The 24,074-nt window shown below is 41.4% G+C and overlaps 1 protein-coding gene across 2 annotated transcripts in view; it reads left to right on the forward strand.

The window, feature by feature from the left end:
• The window catches only part of DAB1 (Dab, reelin signal transducer, homolog 1 (Drosophila)), a 114,371-nt gene extending 109,584 nt beyond the window's left edge, over window positions 1-4,787 (forward strand). For both annotated transcript variants that reach the window (XM_009884589.1, XM_009884588.1), the window contains 3 exons: window positions 2,274-2,822; window positions 3,645-3,772; window positions 4,704-4,787. In XM_009884589.1, coding sequence (XP_009882891.1) covers window positions 2,274-2,822; window positions 3,645-3,772; window positions 4,704-4,787 — 761 coding nt within the window. The remainder of the gene's footprint in view (window positions 1-2,273; window positions 2,823-3,644; window positions 3,773-4,703) is intronic.
• Window positions 4,788-24,074: the final 19,287 nt, after the last annotated feature.

Here is a 24,074-nt window from a genome sequence, read left to right on the forward strand (position 1 = left end):
ACCTGCATTTTTTAAAACAAAAGCCAAAACCATCGCTGGGAGTTCAACCACAGTTCAGCCATCTGGGTAACATACCTTCTAGGTACAGTAGGAGCAAGGCAAAAAAGCATTTAGTTTAGCTTTGCTTTTTTTTTTTTTTTTTTTGCGGTAGCAATGAATATCCCGTGCTGTCTTCAGTAAATAGGGAATGTGATGTGGAGAATTTGATGGCGTTTCAAAAGTAATCCAATTAGTCATTTCTTTTAGACTTTTCTGTGTTCCTCAAAGTGCTCGAAGTTCAAAAGCTGTGTAGTGTTCTGCGCAGACGCGCAAGGCATGTGGTTCTGACTGCTGATCTCTCCCTGGGATGCTCTGAACACTGCAAGAGTAGCGCTCTCAGCTCCGCTTATGGAAAGAAAAAAGGAGGAGGAGTGCCTTGAATCATTCAACGGTGACTTCCTAATTGGTTAACTCTTTCTCTGATGGGCTGCGTTGCAGCATCAGATTAGCCAGAAAGGTTACGTTGATGGTGAAGTGTTTTGGGATAATGTCAGCTGCAAACCCTCGCTGCTCAGATGAGGTTACAGTGGGGGCAAGATAAAAGGACATCTGGAGAATCCATCGTAGCCATCTATTGAAGTAGATACATATCAAAGTTACTGTTCTTTCATAGTTCATTCGTTTAGTCTTTCGAAGTTCTATTTCCATTTTATTTTTATTTGGGGCTTTTCCCTTTACGATTTTGCAACCACCCTTACATTTAGCATTACAAAACAGCGTAGAAATAAAGCCAAGAGGAAGAATGTACAGGAGGACTCAGAAACACGCTCGGGTTAGAGAGAGACGTTTTAAAGCTGCGACAGTACAAAAAAGTAAAACAGGTTTTCATATTTTAAAGTATTAGCAGTAAATCATTAACTTAAATGTGAAACAGCATCTCTCTAAAGCATAATACTTCTGTCACTGGAACATAATTGTATTACGTGGTTTAATTTGTAACATTTCTTACAGTAGTTTTAGTTTCAGATTTTTTTTTTTTTCATTATAAATAGCAAAGCACCTGATCATACAATTCCTACACAGTCAAACTCTTGATAGCTTGAAGAGAGGGTTCAGGTCTGGCAGGAAGCCATTATAATTTCAGTTTTAATCTTTAATTTCCTCCCCAACTAGAGAGGTCTTATGCTAGTGTAATACCTGAAGTAGTTTGTTGTTACCAGGTATGTAGCACAGGAGAAGCTCAGGACCTTTTTGATGTTCTCAAGTAACTGTTAAATAACCAAATGTGGGTTTTTTTTCCTTTTAATCTGAATTTATCTGGGCTCTGTCTTTCTATTGCACAGTTTGAGACATTTGCTTTGCTCTTTGGAGTCCCAACAGTTTGAACTGTGCTTGTGTCAGAAGAGGTGGCACAGAGCCTTTCTCTTGCAAAAAGGTCGCGCTGTCATGAGCGCGCCCTTGAGCTGTTACCCAACATATATGAAGGTGCTTCCCTGTGACTTAGAACCAGTTTTGTCACTATGCCATCGGCAGGAGGTGGCTGGTGGTCGAGTCACTCTCCCCAAGAAAGAATTAAAAAAAAAAAAAGGATGCGGAACTGTAGCAAAGCTACGCAGAAGGGAGGGAGTCCTGGGCGTCCTCTTCCTTCCCTCTGCTTGCTCTGGCAACTCATCTTTTAGCAGCGTGTGGGCGGCTCTGAAAAGGTGAGCTCCATCCCAGCCCGACGCAGTGCATCACGTACAGTCGCAGAGGTCCTCGCCGTAAGAGGAAGAGGACAGGCAGAGGATGGGGGGAGGCAGGGTAGCAAGAAGAGCCTCAGCAGTGAGGAGAGGGATTGTGCTGCAAGAGGAGGAGTTTAGGGAATGTTTTGGGAGCTCCTGTGATTCTGGTAAGTGGTTTGACCAAACTGATCCCAACTGTGTCAAAGCCAGAGCTCCAGGGAAGGGAGCTGCCAGAGCGCCGGCTGCCAATGAGGTTCATGTGCACAGGTCTTGACAGACCCAAGGAGGTACTCACTGAGGAAGAGAAGAACTTTTTTTCTTCAGATGAGGGAAAGGATTATTGCCAGTATGCACCAATTTGTGGGTTTGCACACAAGTATTTGTTCAGTGATGTGAATTCAACCACGTCTTTCAGTTTTCTTTTTAAGTGCACTGAAGCTCTGGGAACACTAATGTGGTCTGTGTGTTTCTGATTTATGGTGTAGCTTCTTCTGCGTGCTTTTGACAGTAGTGTTAAAATCTTTCATCTTTTCTTCCCCCACCCCCACCCCCCTCTCTCTTTCCTCTTTGAAGGTTATGTTGCCATGGGAGCTGTTCTGCCCTCATTCTGGGGACAGCAACCACTTGTTCAACAGCAGTTGGCCATGGGTGCTCAGCCTCCAGTCGCTCAGGTGATGCAGGGAGGACAGCCGATAGCGTGGGGCCAACCCGGTATTTTTCCTCCTACTCAGCAACCGTGGCCATCTGTAGCTGGTCAGTTCCAACCAACTGCCTTCATGCCAACACAAACTGTTTTGCCTTTACAAGCAGCCATGTTTCAAGGTACCATTGCTCCTATAGCTACTGTTCCACCCACAAGTGATTCCAACAGATCAAGTCCGCAGACAGACAGGCCCAGACAGAAAATGGGAAAAGAAATGTTTAAAGATTTCCAGATGGCTCAGCCTCCACCAGTGCCATCAAGAAAACCAGATCAGCCTTCCCTCAGTTGTACCTCAGAGGCCTTCTCAAGTTACTTTAGCAAAGTTGGGATGGCACAGGAAGCAGATGATTGTGATGACTTTGACATCTCTCAGTTAAATTTGACTCCTGTGACTTCCACGACACCCTCTACGAATTCACGTGAGTATTTATATGCTTTCAGCCGTACCTTTCCTCAGATGTGACTGCTCCTCAAAGCATTCCTTTTTTTTTTTTTTCATACAGTAAATTGCAACACAGATATGGACTAAGAACCTTCATGCATGATCTAGCTTATTAAATGTGTTCCAGCCATAAAGAAAAGTATCAGAGAGGAATTTCAGAGTCCCAATAGCTGCAGTCTGAAATTTAACTTCTAAGAAGACAATAATATATGTTCTGTGCTAGAGACATGCAAGCTGTTTGGAAACTTCCCATGACATTCAGCCTTACAAATGGTTTCACTTAGTCCCATTCAAGCCATACTTTGCAGAAATTAGGGGATAGGTATTTATTTTAATAGCTTGATGTATCAGACATGTGAGGTAATTCATTGAAGGGCTGTAAAATAAGCTTATCGTGTTCGTAGCTTGGAGATGTGGGATTTTTCGGATTGCTGAAAAGAGGGATTCATGAGACACAGATTTACCAGGGGCCAGCCAGACACTTTCTGGTTTGCTTCCCTGCCATAGGGCAGGCGACTCGTGCATTCTTAATGTAATGTAGTGTGTCTCCCTGGTTCCTAAAGACATATACCAGATGCAGCCAAACTTAATTTGGAAACTGCTGAATGAAGTTAAATATATGGAGTTGATAATGACTACTGTGTTCAAATTTACCTCTTACAGCTCCTTGTCAGAAAATAATTTCCAGGGGTGATAAGAGTTGAGGGCTGTAAAGCATGAGCAAATTTTGTGCTGCTGTGTCTTTCTGAGCAAATTAACAGATATATGTTCTGTTACTGTTACCTTAATCTTTGTTTAGCTCCAACCCCTGCACCCAGACAGAGTTCTCCATCAAAATCATCAGCATCTCATACCAGTGATCCTGCTGCAGATGACCTCTTTGAAGAGGGGTTTGAAAGCCCAAGCAAAAGTGAGGAGCAAGAGGCTGTGAGTACCAACAAGGTTTCTAAATACTAATTAGCTCTTTTTAGCTAGAAAAAACAGAAGTTACTTGAATGTCGATTGGTAGTGTCAGAAATAGCTATTCTAATAGGGCTGGGTGGTATTTAAGGGGGAGCTGCAGACAGCGTTCACTTCCTGGTTCGGTTTTGATAGCTAAAACCATGACATTTATGTTGATATGCACTAATATTACATACAAGGAAACAGAATCAGAGTTCACGTGTAAAGTTGTATAGGTTAGTCTTATGCAGTGTCCTTTTTAGCATACCAGCATTCACTTGATGGTAAGGAAGTCCGAGGTAAAACAACAGACGTCCTGAGGCTGCAGAAAGAGATGTGAGAGTTTGTGTGTTAAAAGATGATGGTTGATGTTGCCTTGCACATTCTTGCATCCCAGTTGCTTGCCTAGTTATGTTTCTCGATGTTCTGGCCCTCAGTATGTGATTTCTTTGCCTTAGGCTTAGTGGACCAAAGCAAGAAATGTTATCCAAGCAATGACTTTAAACCACGAGGTATCTTAGGCAGATAAGAGCCTAAGTGGGCCAAAGGCAAGAGGGAGTCTGTACAAAATAAGGACCCAAAGCTACAAAATAACGCTTAGCTTGGACTCTCTGATTCACACAGATTGACTGGCTTTCAGGGCCTTTTGCAGTTCTGGTTTGTCTGATCCAGTACCTCCTGAAGTCTGTGGCAGCTCCTGCATGGGCTCCAGCAGGTACTGGTGTGGTCCTTCCCTGCCTGCATCAGCTATAGGAAACCACTATGGCTTTTGAGAACATAGCAGCGGTGAGGTCTCACTTTGTGGTTTTCATGAGATAGGATGTACTTGTTATGCCCACAGCATGAAAATAACCTCATGTTGACTTTTCACTTTCTTACTGTTGAGAAAAAAAGGTGTTATGTTCTTGTATTCTAGCCTGATGGGTCTCAGGCCTCATCCAACAGTGATCCATTTGGTGAGCCAACTGGTGATACTATAAGTCCACAGGTCGGTAGCTAGATAGCGCAGGTTGGGGTAGGTATCTGTCCTTTTTTTCTCTACACCTTGAGGTGCTCACTTATTCTTCCACCAGTGCCTACCATTGCTTTCATGGATGCATGGTTTGTTTTTCCTTTTCATCTTTTCTTTTTTTCCTCTCCATTATCCACAGTGTATTCCTCATGCTCGGTGGTTTGCATGGCTTTTGCCATTCACTAAGTGTTGCAACTTATGCAAATGTGTGTGTTTCAGCTGCCTGCATGCTTTAAAGAAATGTAGACTTATTTTCGTGTTCAAATTCTAAGGGCAAATAGGGAAACTGAGCCATTACTAACAATGTATTAGGCAGAACGTTTTTTTGTTGTCAAATCCACTCTGGCCTTTAGTCAGAGCTAACATATTAAATGGAATAAGTCGTCTTACCCATAGACATAACAAACATTAAGTAAAATTATGTAATGATACATGAACACCTCTACCCTAAATCAAAGTGATAATCAGTAGAAGCAGCACATTTATTATCTGCATGTAAAAAATGTTGAAATGGGTTTGTGTATTTTTATCTCCAACTGCAAATTAAAAACATCTGAAAATTATGATCATTCATATTACCATTGGTATACCGATGTTTTAAAAATTATTCATCAAACGTAAGTCATTGGAATCCAGACAGACGGGAAAGATCATCTGTTCATCTTTTGTGTTACAGAACACGTTACAAAATGTGGCTGCCAGTGAATGTTCTGTGATTTGTTTCAATAGAGTATATATGTTTTACCAAAAAGACAGTAAAGCTACAAAGTTTTATGAGTGCTGAACATTATTATTCCATCCAAATACTCTCTAGTGCCACTATTTGAAGGATATGTTTCATTATCTTCTCCCCGTCTGCCATTCATGTTTTGTATTACCCAAATAAGTGATCTGATACTGCTTCTGTGCTTCAGCACAGAGCTCCTGGAGCAAATCCATAACAATGGTAGAACCCTTTTTTATTTTTGTGTGGAAATTGCGCTGTCTTTACCAGTGACTTATCCACCCTGAACTGAAGTAATTTGGTTTGAACTCAAAACTAATAGTTCCGTTAGGAGTCAGTTTACTTTGTACGTTAAGTATGGTTAAAAAAAATCTTAGAGTAACTTAGCTTTAATGGACTTGAGAGCAACAAGATTATCTCTTAATAATGTGTGAAGGCATCTCCCTCTTCTTTGCTTCACCAATGTAAATGCTCAGCTCCTGGGGGCTCGAGCAAAAGTAGCGTTAAGCTTTGTGTCTCATTGAGGCTAAAAATGACAATGCAAAGGACAGAGTCAAGCCGGGATGAGCTGCTCTAGCAAGAGCATCCGTTGGTTATTGTACTCCAGCGAGAACTGCTTCTGCAGGTTGATGGTGCCACGGAGTAATTTGCCTTTGCCTGACCTCAGCCAGCACTGCCATAGCTGGCTATCCCAGCTTCAGACCATCTCAAGAGTTCTTTCCTAGAACGAGAAAGAGAGTTTGACCTTTATCTGAGTCCCACAGTCTGCAAACTCATGTACGTTTGTTTATTGTGGTTTATCCTAGTCAGGGTAATTCTGAAATTCATCATGAGGAGGATAATGATAAAATCTCTTTCTCATTTTCTGACTGTCACAAAGATAGTTAGCATCATTTGTAAACTAGCATCACACATGTTTACCTACCAGGAGTTCTGGAGATAACTTGAAACAGTAGTTTAAATCTGTTAATGCATATTACCATCTAAGGCAGTCAAGTGAGGGACTCCTTTTGTTTTGCTTTTATATAACACTTAGTAAAATACATTCTTTTACTTCTCAAGGGTCTCTGGGAGCTACAAGAACAGTATATTAGTAGTGATTCCATATGTTTTTTTTCTATATTTTTTGTTAATCCTTGTAGAGTCTTGAATAAAAAAATGTATAATTCTCAAAAATGTATTCTGGGCAATGTTAAATAATATTACTGATTATCGTATTATAGTAATTCTTAAAAGCTGTAGGCAGGAACAGGAAGCTGAACAAAAAGAAAGCCTCTACAGTGAAGTTACGCTAATGTCATTGTGCCTCTGCGCAGTGCCATTCAGCAGCAGTCCGTAGGAAATCCACTGGCTAAAACCAGCCCATCTAATTCTGAAGCCCAGTGTCATCAGAGCAACGGAAAGTCTAATCTCCGTGGAAAATTATCAATTCAGGACTTACTACTGTGTTGTGTATTGAGCTCCACATTTGAAGAGAAACTTAATGGGGAGAAACATGTAGTACAAAAGAATCGCAGTCTGCATAAAAGCCACTTTTGTCTGTTAAGATGGGAGATTACTTCGGTCTTTAGAACATGCTTCTTCACACCAAGAATGGCACAGTGTACAATTCGGATGAATGGACCTCTCAGGACCATAGTATTGTGTTCAGAAATTTCAAATATATCTGCTCCTAGCACCTCTATGAAGTCAGCTCTGCCATGTAATATCTTTACTTACCTTGTCTTGATGTATTCAGAATGCTCACCTGACTACTATTTTGTGTCCTGGTCTTTCAAGGTACCTTAGCAATTTGGTCCATTGATTCCTTCTGATACCCCATATTCTCCTGTAGAAATAATGCAGCATCTTTCAGTTACTACCTTCATTTCTCCTTTTTTCCTCTCTTCTTTGTGCAATCTTCACCTTAAGCTCTCAAAATCATCACCCTACCAGTAGCCGTTCTTGTAAGTCACTCTTCTACAAATAGCTATGGGTTCTTAGTTGGTAAATGTGGTATTTTATGGATATGTTACATTTTTGTCCCTTTATGGTTGCAGATAAGAAGCAGACAGGCCTAGCTTTCACAGGTGAAATAAAATCAACTATTTGCAGAGCTATTCATAGCAAGATTTGTATTCTGTAGTTTTCCCTTTGTTCACGAGCGGCGTTGAGGATGGATAGTGATTTTCCAGAAGGGGTGAGGACAACACTGAATAATAAGACTGCCATCTTCAGCTGACTTACATTTAATCCCTACTGCTGTCTTAAGACATCGTGTGTGGGATAACTCTGGTGAAAGGAGAGAGAGGGAAGGAACTGTACTTACCTACGATTCTACCAAATGTGTTAAGCATTTCTTATTATTGACATTTTGGATTAAAGCAAGAAGCTTGAACAGATGAGTTTTCACCTGATCATCCTCTTTGCACCAGTGCACTCAATCAGACTGAATTAGAGGGTATTAGGTGCAGGCACTGACGATGCGGATATTTCTGTTCTTGGGGGTATTTCAGCCTCAGCAATGAGTCTACCATGCGGTGACACCAGGAAGCCCTGAAGGTATACAACTGAAAGCTTAGCAAAGGCAATTGGTGACACCAGGAAGCCCTGAAGGTGTCCATACAACTGAAAGCCCATACAACTGAAAGCTTAGCAAAGGCAATACAAAGGGCAGCCTTCAAGCATGACGAGAAAAGGGAAGGAGAGGAGCAAACTTTGTCTCTCTGATGTCAGGCTTCTTTGGATACCTGTGGTTATATTGGCCGGAATCTCCTAAGACAATATCCTGATTGTGGAAAGAATAAATTCAGCCTGAATACTGGGATCGGATACCACAAATGTGGTTTAACCACACGAACTGGTTCTTGAAGGCAAATTAGCAACAGGGTGAAACTTCTGAAAGAGAATAAGGGGATATTTGATACCATAATTATTGCAATAAAAGTCATTTTAAGTGCTGGAACAAATGCAGCTCTATTGATATGCTGCCCAGTTCAAGATTTGCACTGGCAGTCGTTCACGAGAGATTCTCAGGAAACATTCAAAACATTTGTGGCTAGAGCATATCTTCCTCAAAAAGTTGTTTAGTAGTTCTGTGAAATGTGTGCAGACAATTATAAGCCCTCAAAATATGTCAGACCCTTCACAATTCCATCAGCACTGTCAGGAGAGCAACAGTTCATTAGAATATTTGTCTATCAGCTTTTGGTGGTACTTTGGTGGCCGGCTGCCATCATCCGTCTTTGAGCGAGTGCCATTCGTAGTGATAAACGTTCCTAATAGTCTTAGTCAGCTCCAGGATGGACTACTGTAACTCTTAGTTTGTGTTGTTATTAGGAAGTTGAAAGTAAATAGCAACTTATGAACAAAGCGTTGGCTTATCTGGGAGCTTGTTGAGCCTCAGGAGGGCATATGAAGCTGATGCTGCCACCTCCTCTTCCTTTCTGCCTGCTTTCTGTTGCGCGAAGAATCTGAATGGGCTCAAAATATCAAAGGCTGTATCTGCAGGATCTGTTACCATCGTTCATTCAGCTCGATAGGAACTGAATAGAGTCCAACGAGAAATTCTTAATGATTATAGGTGACCTATTCTTACCGTAGGCTCTAGAGCTCTCATTCTCAAACTAAAGATACAGCACCGAGCAGGGCTGTCGACCTGAGAGAGAAGCAGGTAGGGTTGTGTGTTTGGAAAGCGATCACAGTTTGGGAAGTACTGCTTCATTCCAGAATAATCCTAAAATTGTCATTTCAAACCCCATGCTCCTTTGTTCATCATCATATTTACTAGAGAATCTGAAGGGACAAGACCACGAGAAACACAGGCCTCTTTGTGAACAGCGGCATCCTACAGCTTTGCCTTCCTCTTCGCTGCTAAAATCCCCTTCGAGCTATCTATTTTAATATGAGCAGCTCATACACAGATTTCTCACCTCTTCCGGTGTCTCCAAGCCCACTTGAAGTAGCCAAGTACCCTTCCATAGAATCATAGAATGGTTTAGGTTGGAAAGGCCCTTGAAGATCATCCAGTTCCACCCCCCCTGCCATGGGCAGGGACACCTCCCACCACACCAGGTTGCTCAAAGCCCCATCCAGCCTGGCCTTGAACCCCTCCAGGGATGGGGCCTCAACAACCTCTCTGGGCAACCTGTGCCAGTGCCTCACCACCCTCAAAGTGAAAAACTTCTTCCTAATGTTTAATCTAAACCTGCCCTCTTCCAGTTTATAGCCATTCCCCCTCGTCCTGTCACTGCATGCCCCAGTAAAAAGTCCTTCCCCAGCTCTCCTGTAGGCCCCTTTAGGGACTGGAAGGCAGCAATAAGGTCTCAAGAGCCTTCTCTTCTCCAGGCTGAACAGCCCCAACTCTCTCAGCCTCTCCTCATAGGAGAGGTGCTCCAGCCCTCGGATCATCCTTGTGCCTCTCCTCTGGACACGCTTCAGCAGGTCCATGTCTTTCTTATAAAATTTCTTTTCCATTTCTCCAACTTCTTTCTCTAAACCAGAGACAACATACTGCGTAGCTTGCGTAGAGCTGTGTACTTGCTGATTGGCAATCCAGCGATTCAATTAGGGGACAAGCTGTCCTAGCTTTCTCTGTAATGAGGTCATTTAAAAGTTCCCTGTCTTTTGCACAACAACTGATTTTAAAAAGGCGCTTGCGATAATTTAGTATCTTTGAGACTTCTGAACAATTTGCTTCAAACTGGCCACCAGCTTCAGAAGCTATGAAGGAGAATTGACAGATACGTAGCTGGCAAGTATAATTGTGTGGCTACTGTTTTGTTAGGGAAGGGGCCCAGAAATAACAGCCGTGTTCCTTTGCTGCAGTTCATTATTATGCCGGGACCATGATGGAGCAGGGTTCATCCTTCTGAGCACTTCTCATCGTTTTTTTTTCATTTTATGGATGTATAGCATCCATCTTGATACTAAAATGACAGACACTTTTAAAATGTCAATAATTAAACCAGATATTTGAGACCAGGAAATAATCCTAGGTAGCTTTATGGTAAGAATAGAGGCACTCTCCACTCATAACCCCAAACTAGAAGGTTGCTGTATTTATGCTGCTAATAGAGGCTAACTGTAATAAAAATAACCAAAGATAAGCCACTGGCTGTTGATGGGCCAATAGGAATTACTTGTCTTATCACCAAAGATATTTAATTTGAATCCTGCTTGCCAAGTTTACTGTGTCCTATTTTATCTAGTCAGCATGCAACAGAGAAGACGTATTGCACTCTCCCGTTCCCTTCACTTGCATCCCCAGCACAAGATTCTCATTTCGGCTGGCGTTCCGGCACGCTTATTTCATGAACCTCTTGTCGTTTGAGCCTGTCCTTCCTGATCAGGCAGCCAGGAGTAAAACCCATGCTGAGAATCTATTGTAAAGGGCAAAGAAATCTATGTGGGCCTCACCTCTACAGTTCAGTCTGTCTCGTCTGAAGCTTTGCACGTAGCTCGGAATGATGAAAGGACTGCCAACGTAAAAATAGTTTCTTCCTAACCAAGTCCCGTGTTAGGTTTCGTGAGTGAGCTCACCTCCGCCAGCCCAAGTAGGTGCCGAAGCTTTCGAGAGATGTTCTCCAGTGATTAGTTCTGCTGGGGAGCAGATGTTAATATCTTGAAATTGGATGCAAATTTACTTCTAGTATTTACATAATGTTATTCAAAACCATTAGCAACCTTCTTACCTCACGCAGTAGTGTACTATACCAGAAATACTTACTGTTTGCTACAGTCTTGTTTATTGTGCAAACCGTTCCTTAAAAGGGGAAGAATAAACTGATCTTAAGTATGAAGTATCTCTGGAATATGTTAACGTAGCGTAGATAGGGCAAATTTTCTCTTTGGCAGTTTTGCAGTTAATTCCGAGAGACTTCCTAACTCAACATTTACACAATAGCTTCCTAAATATTTAGATGTCTAACTGAAAGCATGTATATTTAGACCTTCCTGGTCCCTTACTGCATCCTGTCACTTTGGTCAGATACCTGACCTCTGAATTCATAGCTTCTTCCTGCAATATCTCGTTATTTAAAGGCTGCTGTTCATTGTAAGGAGCCCCATTAGTATGTGAGAATATAGCCAAACACTACTTTGATAGCAGCTCCCAAACATAAAGGAAAACATTTACTTTTCAAACATCTGCCAGAAGTTGCATATCCCCAAAGCTGATAGAAGCCTTCAAGTAGGATTTAGCAGAAAAAAAAAAAAAAAAGGTGCTGCCAGTTGTCTTCTTGGTTTCTCCCTGTGGGTTGATGAAAGCACATCAGAAGTGCTTCTGGGCCAATCCTATAGAAAGGAAAACACTTTAAGATTCAAGGCATTTATGTAAATTGGAAGCTTTGTATGCTATTTTATTTGTTCCTTTTTTTTTTTTTTCTCCTGACAAAGACCCGCTCTTTCATTTCCTTCCCTCTGGCTCTGTTCCTAACGCAGTGGTAGAAGTAGAAAGCAGAAAACATTGGTGAGATGATTCCACTGCTGTGAGAAGAGTTCGTCTCACCTGCCTTTTTCCCTGTGACTTTGGCGTGGAATATGTAAAAAAAAGGGGGGTTATTTCTGCTTCCAAGACTCTCCAGAATAATGCTTGTGAAGCCCCCCCTGCCTGGCACTGTGAGAGAAGCTGTCCATGAAGTCAACAGCACTCAACTCTCCTTTTGCCTCTTTTCGGTCCCTTTCTGCTCTCTTCTGCTCTTGAGTGTCATTATCAGTACTTTACAGATACCATTCGCAATGTTGGGCTACAGGCAAGATGCACTGCTTGAATTATCTCAAAATAATATTAGAAAACAAATCTCAGTTATTGACAAAAAACTTTGGCTGAGAAGATTGCGCGCAATTACTGCAACTAATTTCTCATTTAGGCATCTGAAGGGGGAAATCAACTAAAAGGAAGACATAAGAGCGCATTTTTAATTCAAAATGCTCTGGTCTACTGAAAGAAAAATTATTCAAATCAGTGAGAAATGCAGGCCTTTGCCGCATGAAGTGTATGTTCAGATGAATATTGGCTACGGATAAAAGAAATCTCCAATTCGAACGGCTGCCTCGTGCGTTGTTGAAAGTGCTGATGGCCAGTGATGGACTCCTCCTCCTCTTCCAATGGTGTCAAGTTCAGTGACACCTTAGGACACCTGTTACTTAAGTGCATCTGCATATCTTTAAGATGTTTGAGGATAGCTCTAACAAGCACGCTTGACATTTGGAAAAGCTCTTTTTTTTCTTTTCCTGAAGGCATTTGAAAAGCTGACATCTTTTTTTCCAAAGGGATGCTCTCCTTCCCTCCCCTTTTCTTCTCCTCCTTCCTTTTCACTTCCCCTTGCAATCGCCTCAGGATCAGCAAATGCCTGAAGAATGGCCTGGTGTGTGTCAGGTTCCCACATTAATTAGTACAGATTTTCTCTGAACTAGCTGCAATAGATCATTCTGCCAGCTTCATGTCTGCGGTACATGAAAATTGGCATAGGTGGACTTAGCACACAGTATGTGAAATGCAGTTATTTACTCGCAGGCATCTCTTCTGATTACCTTCGGTTTTTCAAGGTCACAAAATATATTTGCTTCTTGCTGGGGATAACTTCAGCAGCCTTTATTTAATCATTCCGAAGGATTTCTCTCATCCTCCCGTAATGCTCGCTGTGTACTCAGGGCTTCACGCAGGTGGGAAATGGGGAAGCAGAGTCTTCGCAGGCTCCAGAAGTGTAGTCATTGCAAGGAATAAGAGACAACTTTTCTTGACACGGAGGAAACAGGTCATATTTTGCATTTGTTGTGTTGCTCCTCATTCAACACGAGATGCGTGGTGAGGCGGGACGGGGGGCTGGGACGAGGCCCAGCCCGGGGCACTGGCCAGGCACACTGGGCACAGAGTAAATACAGCCCTACAGATTCACCTTTGGGCTGTTTTTCTCATCAGCAGCATCGTTTTTATAAGCAGTGATTCAAATCCTGTGCCATCCCCTGCCAGACATCTCTGTGCTCCACAGTGCCCAGAGATTTGCTGGTGTTCAGAGGGGTTTTTTGCCCAAAGTGAGCTTCTGCTGATGCTGCTGTAACATGAGTTGATTCTAACTTGGTTAAATTCAACGTCGTGGCGTGGTATTTGAATATTTATCGAGCTGCGGAGAGTTAATGCAGTATGGCATTAATTAGCCTTTCTGCCTGTCTTGTTCTTTTTTTAGATGTCATTCTTAGTTTAATAAATTAGTTTCTGGAAATGAAGTAGAATGGATTCCAGGGTCCGTGGATGGTTTGCTTCCCACAGCAGCCAAGATGAACATAGTTTTAAAGCACAGGGTGTCAGCTACGAAGCAACACTGAAGAACGCGGCAGCTTTCCCCCCCCCCCATCCAGGAAATTCCCAAGAACGGATCTGTTAGCAAATCACCATGCTTTCCTCCCAGCTTTAATGATTGTAGTGACGGTTATACAGACTCCTAATCGAACTGCACGGAGCTAACTTTCCTCATTCTTCATAGGCAACTCATATTGTTACTTTAAATCCCACCACAGCTTCGTTAGCTCGGCTTTCAGCGGCGGTTTCTGTTTGCAAGTGGTTTTCTCCGTGAGGTGTGTAAAACCCACAGCTATGTTCTGCTGGGGGGAAGGGTCTCTCCGCCTGGTACGAGTAACAGCCTTTTATGCCAGCTACATTTCTGGCCTGTAAACTTCAAAACATCTTGTCATATAAATATCATCTCATTTCTTCATATGTCTATGGCCAGCAATACCTCCTGAGGACCGGTGCACGGCCAATACTGGAAGAGGAAATTGATAGTAAGCGTTCGTTTTCTGAAATAATGTCAACGTTTTCTTCAGAATTCAGCGGGGGGGTGCTGTGACCACTCAAGGCAGCACAGAAAACAAATGCTTCCTTTGGGTTTTGACTCACGAGGTATTGCTGTCCTCAAGCAGACGTTCTAAAAATGTTCTAAAAACTGTCTGGAGACATCTCCGCTTATTTTATTTTTTTATTATCCCCAGGATGCAGAACCTCTCTACGCCCAGATCAACAGACCTAAGAAATAGCATTGTTACAGGCTTGTGGTGCTCCGAGACTCAAACGAACCCCAACAACCTGGCAGGCCTTTGGCTTCCGTGCTTTTTTTCCGATTGATTTTGTCTGACAAGGAGAGATGATGCCCTCCTGGACTGGCTCTACGAGTGTTTCCTGACACGTTTTTTTTTTGGCAACCGATGGCAGATTCCAATGGCAGCACAAAATAAAAACTCTCTCCCTGCTTATCACAGCGCGAGTCCAGCCCCGTCCCCACAAGTCATGGGTATCCAGACTAGGAAATCTTACTCCTCGGTCTTCTTTTAAACATTTGTTATCTTCTGTATGCCACATATAAATAACGAGCATCTGAAATTTAGCGAGTATTAGACATTCTTTTCCTTTTGAGCAAAAAGCAGCGTCTGTATGTAGCAGTGGCATTATCATTCAGCAGCCTTTTGGGCACAAGTCGGCACTTTTTATGTCACGGTGACATGTTTTTCATCATCATTCACATCAGGCTGATCCTGACTTTTTTTTCTCCCCCCCCCTGTGTAGACATATTTAAACAACAACAACAAAATACTGGCAATGTCATTGGTTTTGGGTTTTTTTTTTTTTGTATTTCTTATTCCGTAGTTTTGTATGAGTGACAGATCTAACAGCAAAACGCCTCCTGCGGAAATGATTCCTAACTTGAAACCACAGAATAAAACTTGTTTGGTTATCCATCCTGACTGAAAGTGTTGCCAAATGGACCTTTAAGTTCTAGCGCATCATGAGGAAGAAATGCTGCTTTTCTGTTTGAATACTCATGTTGTGGGTAGAGAAAGGACATCGAGTCCCACTGAGGAAAGATGAAAGAGTCAGTATTTCCTAGGAAACTCTAAACAAAGTGCAGAAAAGGAATATTTTTATTTCTTCGATATCTTGCTGCTGTAATGCTATGCAGACAAGTGTTTTCTTCTGTGTGCCATTTTTGATGAAAAAAAAAAAATCATTTGCCAAATAATACTGGTATGATTCTGGTTTAGGAATTTGGATGAAGCGGACTTTACAAATGGGACAAGGATGGCATGGATTTTGGAATAACAAACTGATTCTGTGATCAAATTGTTCATCTTTATCACTTTTTGTACATCAGAAAAAATCAAATGGGATTTTTATTTTATAACTTGAAAAAAATCTTACTGTTAAACTCTTTAAATGTTTAAGGGGAAATGGCTTTAAGGAGTTCGAATGAAAATTGCCAGTTTTTTTGTAAATATAAATGTTATGAAAATTCTTTTACTAATGCCATTACACGGTAGAGAAGGTAGCAAGTTGCAGTGCTTGGGAGGTGTGGCAAACCCAATTTGTGGTTCTCACATCACATACGTTTTTTCACAAGCTTATGATAATGGGCTGAAGCTCCAGAGCATTTGCCAAAAGCAGTCAGCTTGTCAGCGACTAGTGAAATTAATGGGAACACGTGATTTTATGATCTAGTTTTCACACGGACATACTCCACTTACAAGAAATCACATTTCATTGACATTCCTTTGCGATTCCAGAACCTCTGCATAGAAGTCATCAAACTGTTTACAGGCAGAACAAAAGAATTTAAAACGTCCTTTTTTTACATTTATGAAGCAAAAGTGCAGTGTTTGGGTTCATATGTTTAGCACATGATTTTCATAAAGAATCTATATATTTTTGCCCTACAGAGAATTGTTATACAGGTCAAATGTGTTTTCCTGATGTTCCTATGCAGTTACAGTATATTGAATTTAGTGGTTTAACACTAAAAAGAAAAAAAAAGAAGAAAAAAAGAAAAAAAATGAAAAAAGAAAAAAATAGAAAAAGGAAAAAAGATTAAAGAAATCAAATGATTAATCAGTTTTTAGGGTTATTGTGCAGATTTTGTTTTTAAATTGACACATTAGGATTTACATTTTTGTCATGATTAAAATAGGCCTGGAGTTATAAATATTTTGCTTTCTTTCATCTCTATTATAAGCTAAAAATGGTTTAGAAGACAGAATAACTGGGGTGGCGATTGTTGATGTGTACAACCAAATCTCACACCATGATTCCAGTCTTTTATTTTGAATTAGAGAAATTAGAGAAATGTGCGTTACAGAATGTATGTGAATGAAAAAATTAGCTGTGAATAGACCTAATGAACCTGCAGAGAAGAGAACTTTTATCCCCATTCACGGTCATTTGATGCTTATTCCTCAGTCATGTGCGAGCAGCTTTGTAGCGAATCTTATTTTCTCATCAGAAGAAAGATCAAGTTTTCTAACTGGAGAAGATGAATGAAAACTTGGCGGATTGAGTGTTTCAGGATTAAAAGCAGAGGTAAAAGCGTTTCTGCAGGACATTTCTTTAAGAATATCTTCCTAATTTGCACAGTGGTGCTACTTTCTTCCTCAGTGGCTCTTTTGGGTTTTGTCCGACATATGGAACCACAAAGATGATTTTGGTTCATCATGGACATTTGAGGTTTAGTATCATCAGTGCATTTCCACTTATGGGGTAAAACGTTGAAAGAAAAAGAAGAGATTTATGTCTCAGAGGATCCATTGATGTCATATTTGTAGGAAGCAGATCATTTACGTAGTCCTTGCAACGAATAGGTGCCGAGGGAATGAGGCTGGGATTTTAGTGTCTCATGGGAGACAGCTGGACCATCACCATGGACCTTTGTCTTACCTTTACCAACGCTCATATATACAAACAAATTCTGAATTGTCTTGTCATACGATTAGATCGTCCTTGTCGTGGTTGAGATGCTGAGTTCAGAGGACTGGAAGGCCTCCACACTGTACCAGTATTGTAGATAACTAAAATATCCAGCTTGTGCAATTGTTTAATCCCTCATCCTTCACTAGCACTAAATTCGTCACTTTAAATTTAAAAACCAGGGAATCCCACCAGCCATCCTGTTATCATCCCCCGTAGGTTCTTGATCTTTACCTGTCATGAAAAGATATTTTGATAGATCGTAGTCATCCAAGTGTCTGATGAAACCTTTCATCTAATAACGTACTGGGCACCTTCTTTGCAAAAATGTTTACTCCGTGGTTTTCATTCATTTTTATTTCTGCATTCTGACACATATTTTTTTAATAAAGATGAGAAAGATAAAATGACTGTTGCAGTACATTTCTAAACCTACTTTAACTTTACCTCAGATAATGACCATTTGTTAACATAAACGGACACATTATTTTTAACTTTATGTATAATGCATTCAGCAAGAACAAAAAAAACCAACAAATTTTTAGAAATTTTCCATTAATTTGTGTAACACACCATGTAATACTGTTATGAATAAAAACATTTTAAAAGGCGTCATTTCAGTAAGTTTGTTTCGTAGCTTTTGCTTTTCTGTGGTAATTCTGCCATTCTTAACAGTGCTGTGTGGGTGTCTGTCATGGCCGATAGTTTTGATGGTGGAAATATCTGGGAAAGGAGAAAGAAAAGTGCCCCAATTTGGGGAGTACCTAATCTTAAACACTGTAAGTGTTGTTTTTCTTGCAAATACCTAACTTGCTGCTTTTACTTGCTGCCTCCCTGTTTTTGGCCTCTTTTTGGGTGTTTTAGGATGGGGATCCCAAACCAGTAGATATTTTGGTGATCTCTAAATTCTCAGGTTCCTGGGAGAGACCACGCTGTGTGATGCTACCAAAGTTGGAGTACCTCCATGGCATGAGAAGCTGTGATTAATTTTGCTCACGTTTTCCTCTTCACGTAAGATTTAAAATGAGAAATGTGCATTTAAATGTGACAATTTTGAAAATAAATTAAAAAACCCCACCAAACTTTACAGTAATATGCACAGAATTGAGAGCAAAGCCTTGATCCGGTAAAACATATTGATGATACCACCTTCTGTTTCAGTGGGACCATTCTACTGGCTGGGGCGATGCTTAGGGTAGGCTGAAGTGTTTTGCTGATGTGAAGCTCTTGATGCCGCGTGCAAAATAAAGTTGGTTGATATTCAGTGATACTGAGTACTGGATCTCTAGGTTGAGATAAGGTATAGTACCATTCGTTGCCAAGCGAGTACTGCAAATGTGCAAGATACCGCATTGAGATTTAAGGGTAAGAAGTACATGTCTATATGCAGGAAGAGAGAGAGGTGTGGATGTGTGCACTTCTCTTTTATTGTATTTCTTCTTCTTGATCTCTCATCTCTTTCTCATCCACCAGAAATGTCCAGTAGGTCATGGCAAAACACTCATTGCCTTTGTCAATGAACGTTGTTGAAATACTTGTATCCCACCTAAGAATAAAGGTCATTCTGTTGTGATGAAAACGTTAATGTCATTTTGACTTGGTATGTAGCTAACAGTATTCAGATGTCCTTGGAAGGCGGAACATGATCTCTTTTGTTTTCAACGAACTACGAAACGTCAGCTTAAAGTGAAATAAGACACAGCTAAGCATGGTTTTAAACTAAAATGCATGTTATCAATGTAGACCAAATCTAGTCATGTTGATATTCATCTGGTACCTCCACAGTCAAGTTGATTTCTGTTGAAAAATCAGAAAAATTGGCTCGTGGTGCACAGTTGCAATGCAGACTCAGTTTAAAAATTCAGAATGAGCCGGTTTGAGATTTAGTCTGCTGATGGTGAGGGGTCTCAAAGTAGGGAGGACCTGGCTACCGGGTGGCCTTGTTCAGAAATGGAGAAAAAAAACCTGATTTTTACTGTGCTGTGTCAGTGTACTATATGACATTAATATTGCTGTAACCTAAGCACAGTAGGAGTCTGTAGATTGTATATGAGAGTATCCAGCTCAAACGTGACTAGTTCAAGAAATGATCCCAATTTAACTAATGCTAATTAAAGCCATGATCTCCTGCAGTAATGAGAATTTATTTAGCAAACTGTTTGCAGAATCAACCTGCGGTTTTACGGAAGTGAGGGCTTTGACAGATATCTCTTTTCCATGTCAGTGACTTCTGGGAAAGCAATTGGTTGTATAGACTGGGAATATGCAATTTTAACTCGCTTACGTTGGATTAAAGGCAATATTTTGTGTGCTGTAATCACGACACAGTGACAGTTGCTGCAACAGATAAACTAACCTCTTTCTTGCTTTTTCTAGGTTGTGATGTATGTTTCCATGCACCGTTTCCTTTCTTCTTTCTTTTCTTTCTATATAACTCATGTCCTGTCAGGTTTGTATTTATTAGTTTTCTGGCAAATACTGTTCTCAATCAGAAGAATATCATTTCAAAGAAGTGAAAGGGGATATCTCTTGGCACTTTTCTACAGAGCTTTGAATCCGTTATCTACAATTGTGTCTAAGCCAACGTGGAAAGCACATAGTGGTGAAAGAACGAAGTGAAAGTCCATACAGCAAGCAGAAAATAGAGGGTTTGAGAGAACATGTGATCTTGGGTCATCTACAGAAGCATCTCTACAAACGCTATTGCTATCCCTGTCCTTAATGCTGCACGCACTGCTCCTGCCTTCTGGTTCTGCTGCTGGATGTGAAACCAGTGGGACTCGGCCCCTGCTCCTGGCTGTGCGCTGGTGTTGCTACTGCAAAAGCCATGCTTTCTAAGAGTGCTTCTGCCAGCTCTTGCGAGGAGGTCTTCCACAACTTGGTCTTATACTGATTTGCTTTATAGGATCAGTCCCATTAAAAGCTTTTTTTTTTTTTAATACCTCATATAGAGCAGAGAGCTGGCATGGGGAAGGAAAAAGGGTATTTTTTTTCTTGCTTTACTTGCTGTCTGAAAGTGTGGGGAAACTGAATTATACATTTCAGCATGACATTGAGGAATATGGGGAGATATCCTGATACGATTTCCTGATTACCTGTAACATTGCCTGTCTCTTTCTAAAATTATCCTACTGGAGGCAGGAAATATCAGGTCTATTAGCGAAACGACTCTCCGGCTATTAGTTTTTAGAGCTTTAAATAGTCTTATCTCAATGGACGTGTTTGCCCTGTGGCTCATCTATCACCCCTAAAATGTTTTATCAGCACCTGAAAAATCTCAATAAGAAGAATAGCCTCAAATGTTACCCATTCAAGGGGCTTTCCCATACAGAATGTATTTTTTTTTAAAAAGGGTCTTTTAAGATCTGATATTATTTGCTGGCTTTTCAGCCCCATTTCATCGCTCCTGCAGCACCACTTCTATAAATACTCCTGACCAGCGAGGGAAGGAAATCACAGTAGATTAAAAGAAAACCAGGTTAACGGGCAGCAAATCAATGTCCATTCAGTCTCAGACATTTGTGAAAATAAAGGATTATGAAGAATTATTGCCAGGTACTGGCAGTGCAAAGACCTTTTGTGGCATCTTTGGCGTCTTTGCCAGATAGTTATTAGGGATCTGAGATAAGCTCTCAGTGTCAGAAGCCAGTTGTATTAGAAATAAGCAGAAGTTATAATGCTATAAGATGTTGGGGGTTTTTTGGCAAATTTTGTGCTATTTGACATACCGAGATTACGTGTGTCTTGTTTTTTTCCTTTAAAACTGCTGTTTCTAGTTTGAAAATGAGTTTGTGTGTTATCTCGAGTTCTAATGCAGAGGAGATAGTACCAAGGAATGTGGCAAGGTGGGTTTTTCTTTGTCTACTCATTAATGCAGCCCCCGTCTTACCATCTTCACAGGACGTTAGAATCAGAGGTTTTGAAGTAGGTGAGCCTGTGCTCGGTCTGGACTGAGTCAATATGAGGCATTATTTTGAGTGACTCAAAAGGCAGAAAAGGAGAATGAAGCTCCACAAGGTGAATTTTTAATATCTAGGGCTTTTCAGAGACCAGCCTCACCGCTAGAAAATGACTGTATTAGTAACAAAAACGGTGATGCAACAGAGTCAGTTGGAGGAAACATCTGAAACCATTCCGTAGGGTTTCTTACTTGTAAATGTTACCATATATTTGCCACCTTGCGTTCTTCACCATTAAAATCAGTGGACGAGCCTCCTCTTACCTTTGAATGAGCCAGTTGTGTTCTTCTGCAGAAGGGAATGCGTTGTGAGTCATGAAGCAGGGAATGAAAAGATTGCCTCACAGAAGAAGAAAAAGAAACTCTTAGAAATGTGCACTAACGGTACCATAACCAGGCGCTTGCTGGCTCCAGTCTAACCTTTCCCAGGGAGGGCCTTTCATCTCTGATGTGCTTCAGTTGTTCTTTGGACAGGAAACTGCCATTAAAAAAAAATAAAATAAAAAACAACACACCACCTTCGATGAAACTGTACAGGTTTTATTTACAGGGAGCAAGGGGTCACAGACTTCTGTTGGTGTTACGAACTCTGCAAAGGATGCGTTGCACTTGAAAGCTTGGTGTTCATGACGGACACTTGGCGAGGCTTCATTTTCAGGTGTGATGAAACCCACGTTCAGTGACTTACAGCGTTGTTAGCGCTAAGTGCTTTGGGACTTAAAACCAGCTCAGCAGACAACCTCGGCTATTACGGTCAGCACTGAAGATGGATTGACTGGAGAAAGAGGACACAGGTGGTGTTACAAGGTGACATTCCCACTGAACGGTGGATCCACTAAGCCCCAAACTGCAAGGAAGTGGAAAATGAGCTGTGGTGGTTGTTGTGAATTTTACGTGTTAGACCTACCTCTAATTAAACCAGGTTATGGATTAAGTGGTGAACCTGATTTTGCTTTTCCATTCTCTCAGAAAAGTATGTTAACGGTGTAGGAAATTCTGTCTTTCGGGTCCCTGCTGCTCTTTTAACTGAACTTTGTGCTAATTCAGGAGTAAGTGTGGTCACTGCTAAGATGCGCGTGGCGAGAGGCAGCAAAACAGGAGCGGGTTGCTTTGAGATCTTCACGCACCGGCATCACTGCCATGGTTTGCAGTTAAATCTCTGAGGGTGTTCTGTGCATATAATCTTAGCTTGTCTTTTCCTTCTATTGAAATATTGGATGTGTACTGCATTTCCCAGACAGCGAAGGTCCCGCGTGCGGAGAGAGGTCTTTCCTGTAAAAGCGAGGGGGTTTTGTCATGCACAAATGATTAACAACTAAATCAATTGTGTCAAAGGTTGAGCAAGCTGTATCGCATAGGCGCATCTTGGGTTTGGTCTGGGGCAAAGTCATTTGCAACAAAAACATAAAGCGAAAAAGGCAAACAAAACCGCTTTGCACAGCTTAAACCATCTTTCCTAACAGTTTGTCCTCCATGTCTAGAGATGAAAGGGCAGTTAATCACTGACTCTCTCTTCAGTAACATTGGGTTAAAAAACGGGCCGCCTGAAACGCAATCTTTTTATTCGCAGCAGATTCCTAAAAGAAATCGGTTGATGTGCTTCTCTGTGTTAAATTGTTATCATCAAGCTGCCAAGCTAGAAAGATGCAGCAGCCAGTAGCTTATTTTGCAGAGACATGGCTCCACAGTCAGAATAATGTCATTTGTAAGGTAACTATGACACGTTAAGTGGTGTAGCGCTTGGCCAGGTAATGGTGCTGAGGTTGTCAGGTTTGTTTTGTATTAGTGAATATGATTAACTTTATGTATAGCATCCATCATTCCCATAATGAGCAAATTAAAATGTATTTATTCTTTGTACCATCAAAGCAATCAGATTTAGCCCAGGGTGAGAAGCCATGCTGTTAAAAGTCATAGCTGCACACGGTGCCACTGCTAAAAGAACCTCTGCTTGTCCAGCAAGAGGAAGGGTGGAGAAACACAATGATATTCATCAGGGAAGCACAGATTCAGAGAACTTTTCTCCCTCTAAGATACTCCTTGTAGGTTAAGGCTAATTAGAAAAATGAAGGCAAAAATGCTGTGTTTCGGGAATCAAAAAGAACCATACCTGAAGTGGGAAGCAGCGGGACATGAAGGCTGCCTCAACAGGCAACCAAAGAAAAATTCTGCAAGGTTTTGAAGATCCTGATCTGCCTTTGAAAGCGCAGCTGAACTGATGGGAATCAGCCTCGGTAAGTTCTCTGCCCCTGTCAGGACCATTTGAGAGAGAGAATGACTCAACGTAGCGGCTAGAAAACACCAAGATGTTTAATTTGGTACCCTGAGAGATCTTGCTTCGATGGGCTCAAGACTTTGGGTATGTGGAGCAGAGGGTCTCTATGGACGGGCCTGACCAGGGCTGGGGCTCTTGTCCTTCCCTTGCAGCCAGAGCCCCGCAAAGTGCACTCTCGGGGATGGGGGCTTTACCCGAGCAATTAGAATAACGGCTCACACCTCGTGCCTGGCCTTCCACTGGAAGGCAGACGTGAAAAGCAGAAATAAATAAATGATTTTGCAGTCTACTCTATTCCTAGAAAGCCGACTTTAGTTTCCTTATCGCTTCCCTCTTGCCAAGACTGGAGTACGTTTCATTTGTTGAAATATTCATTTTTCCCCGTCCCTTGAAAGGAGCATTACAAATGAAAGCATAAATTGCTTCTGGACAGATCTTTGCTTCCTTCCCACTTGCCTCCAGAAAGCCGTGTACTAACAAATGCAACATTTACCTTGTGAATCTGCCAGGTGGTGGGTCATCTGCTGTTTACAGTGTGGAAAAACGACTCGGTAATTTATCTTTTTCTACTTGAACCATTCTCAACCCCCTCCCGCCCCCAGGCAGACGGA

Source organism: Charadrius vociferus, unplaced genomic scaffold (assembly GCF_000708025.1).
Source record: "Charadrius vociferus isolate BGI_N301 unplaced genomic scaffold, ASM70802v2 scaffold163, whole genome shotgun sequence".
NCBI lineage: Eukaryota > Metazoa > Chordata > Aves > Charadriiformes > Charadriidae > Charadrius > Charadrius vociferus.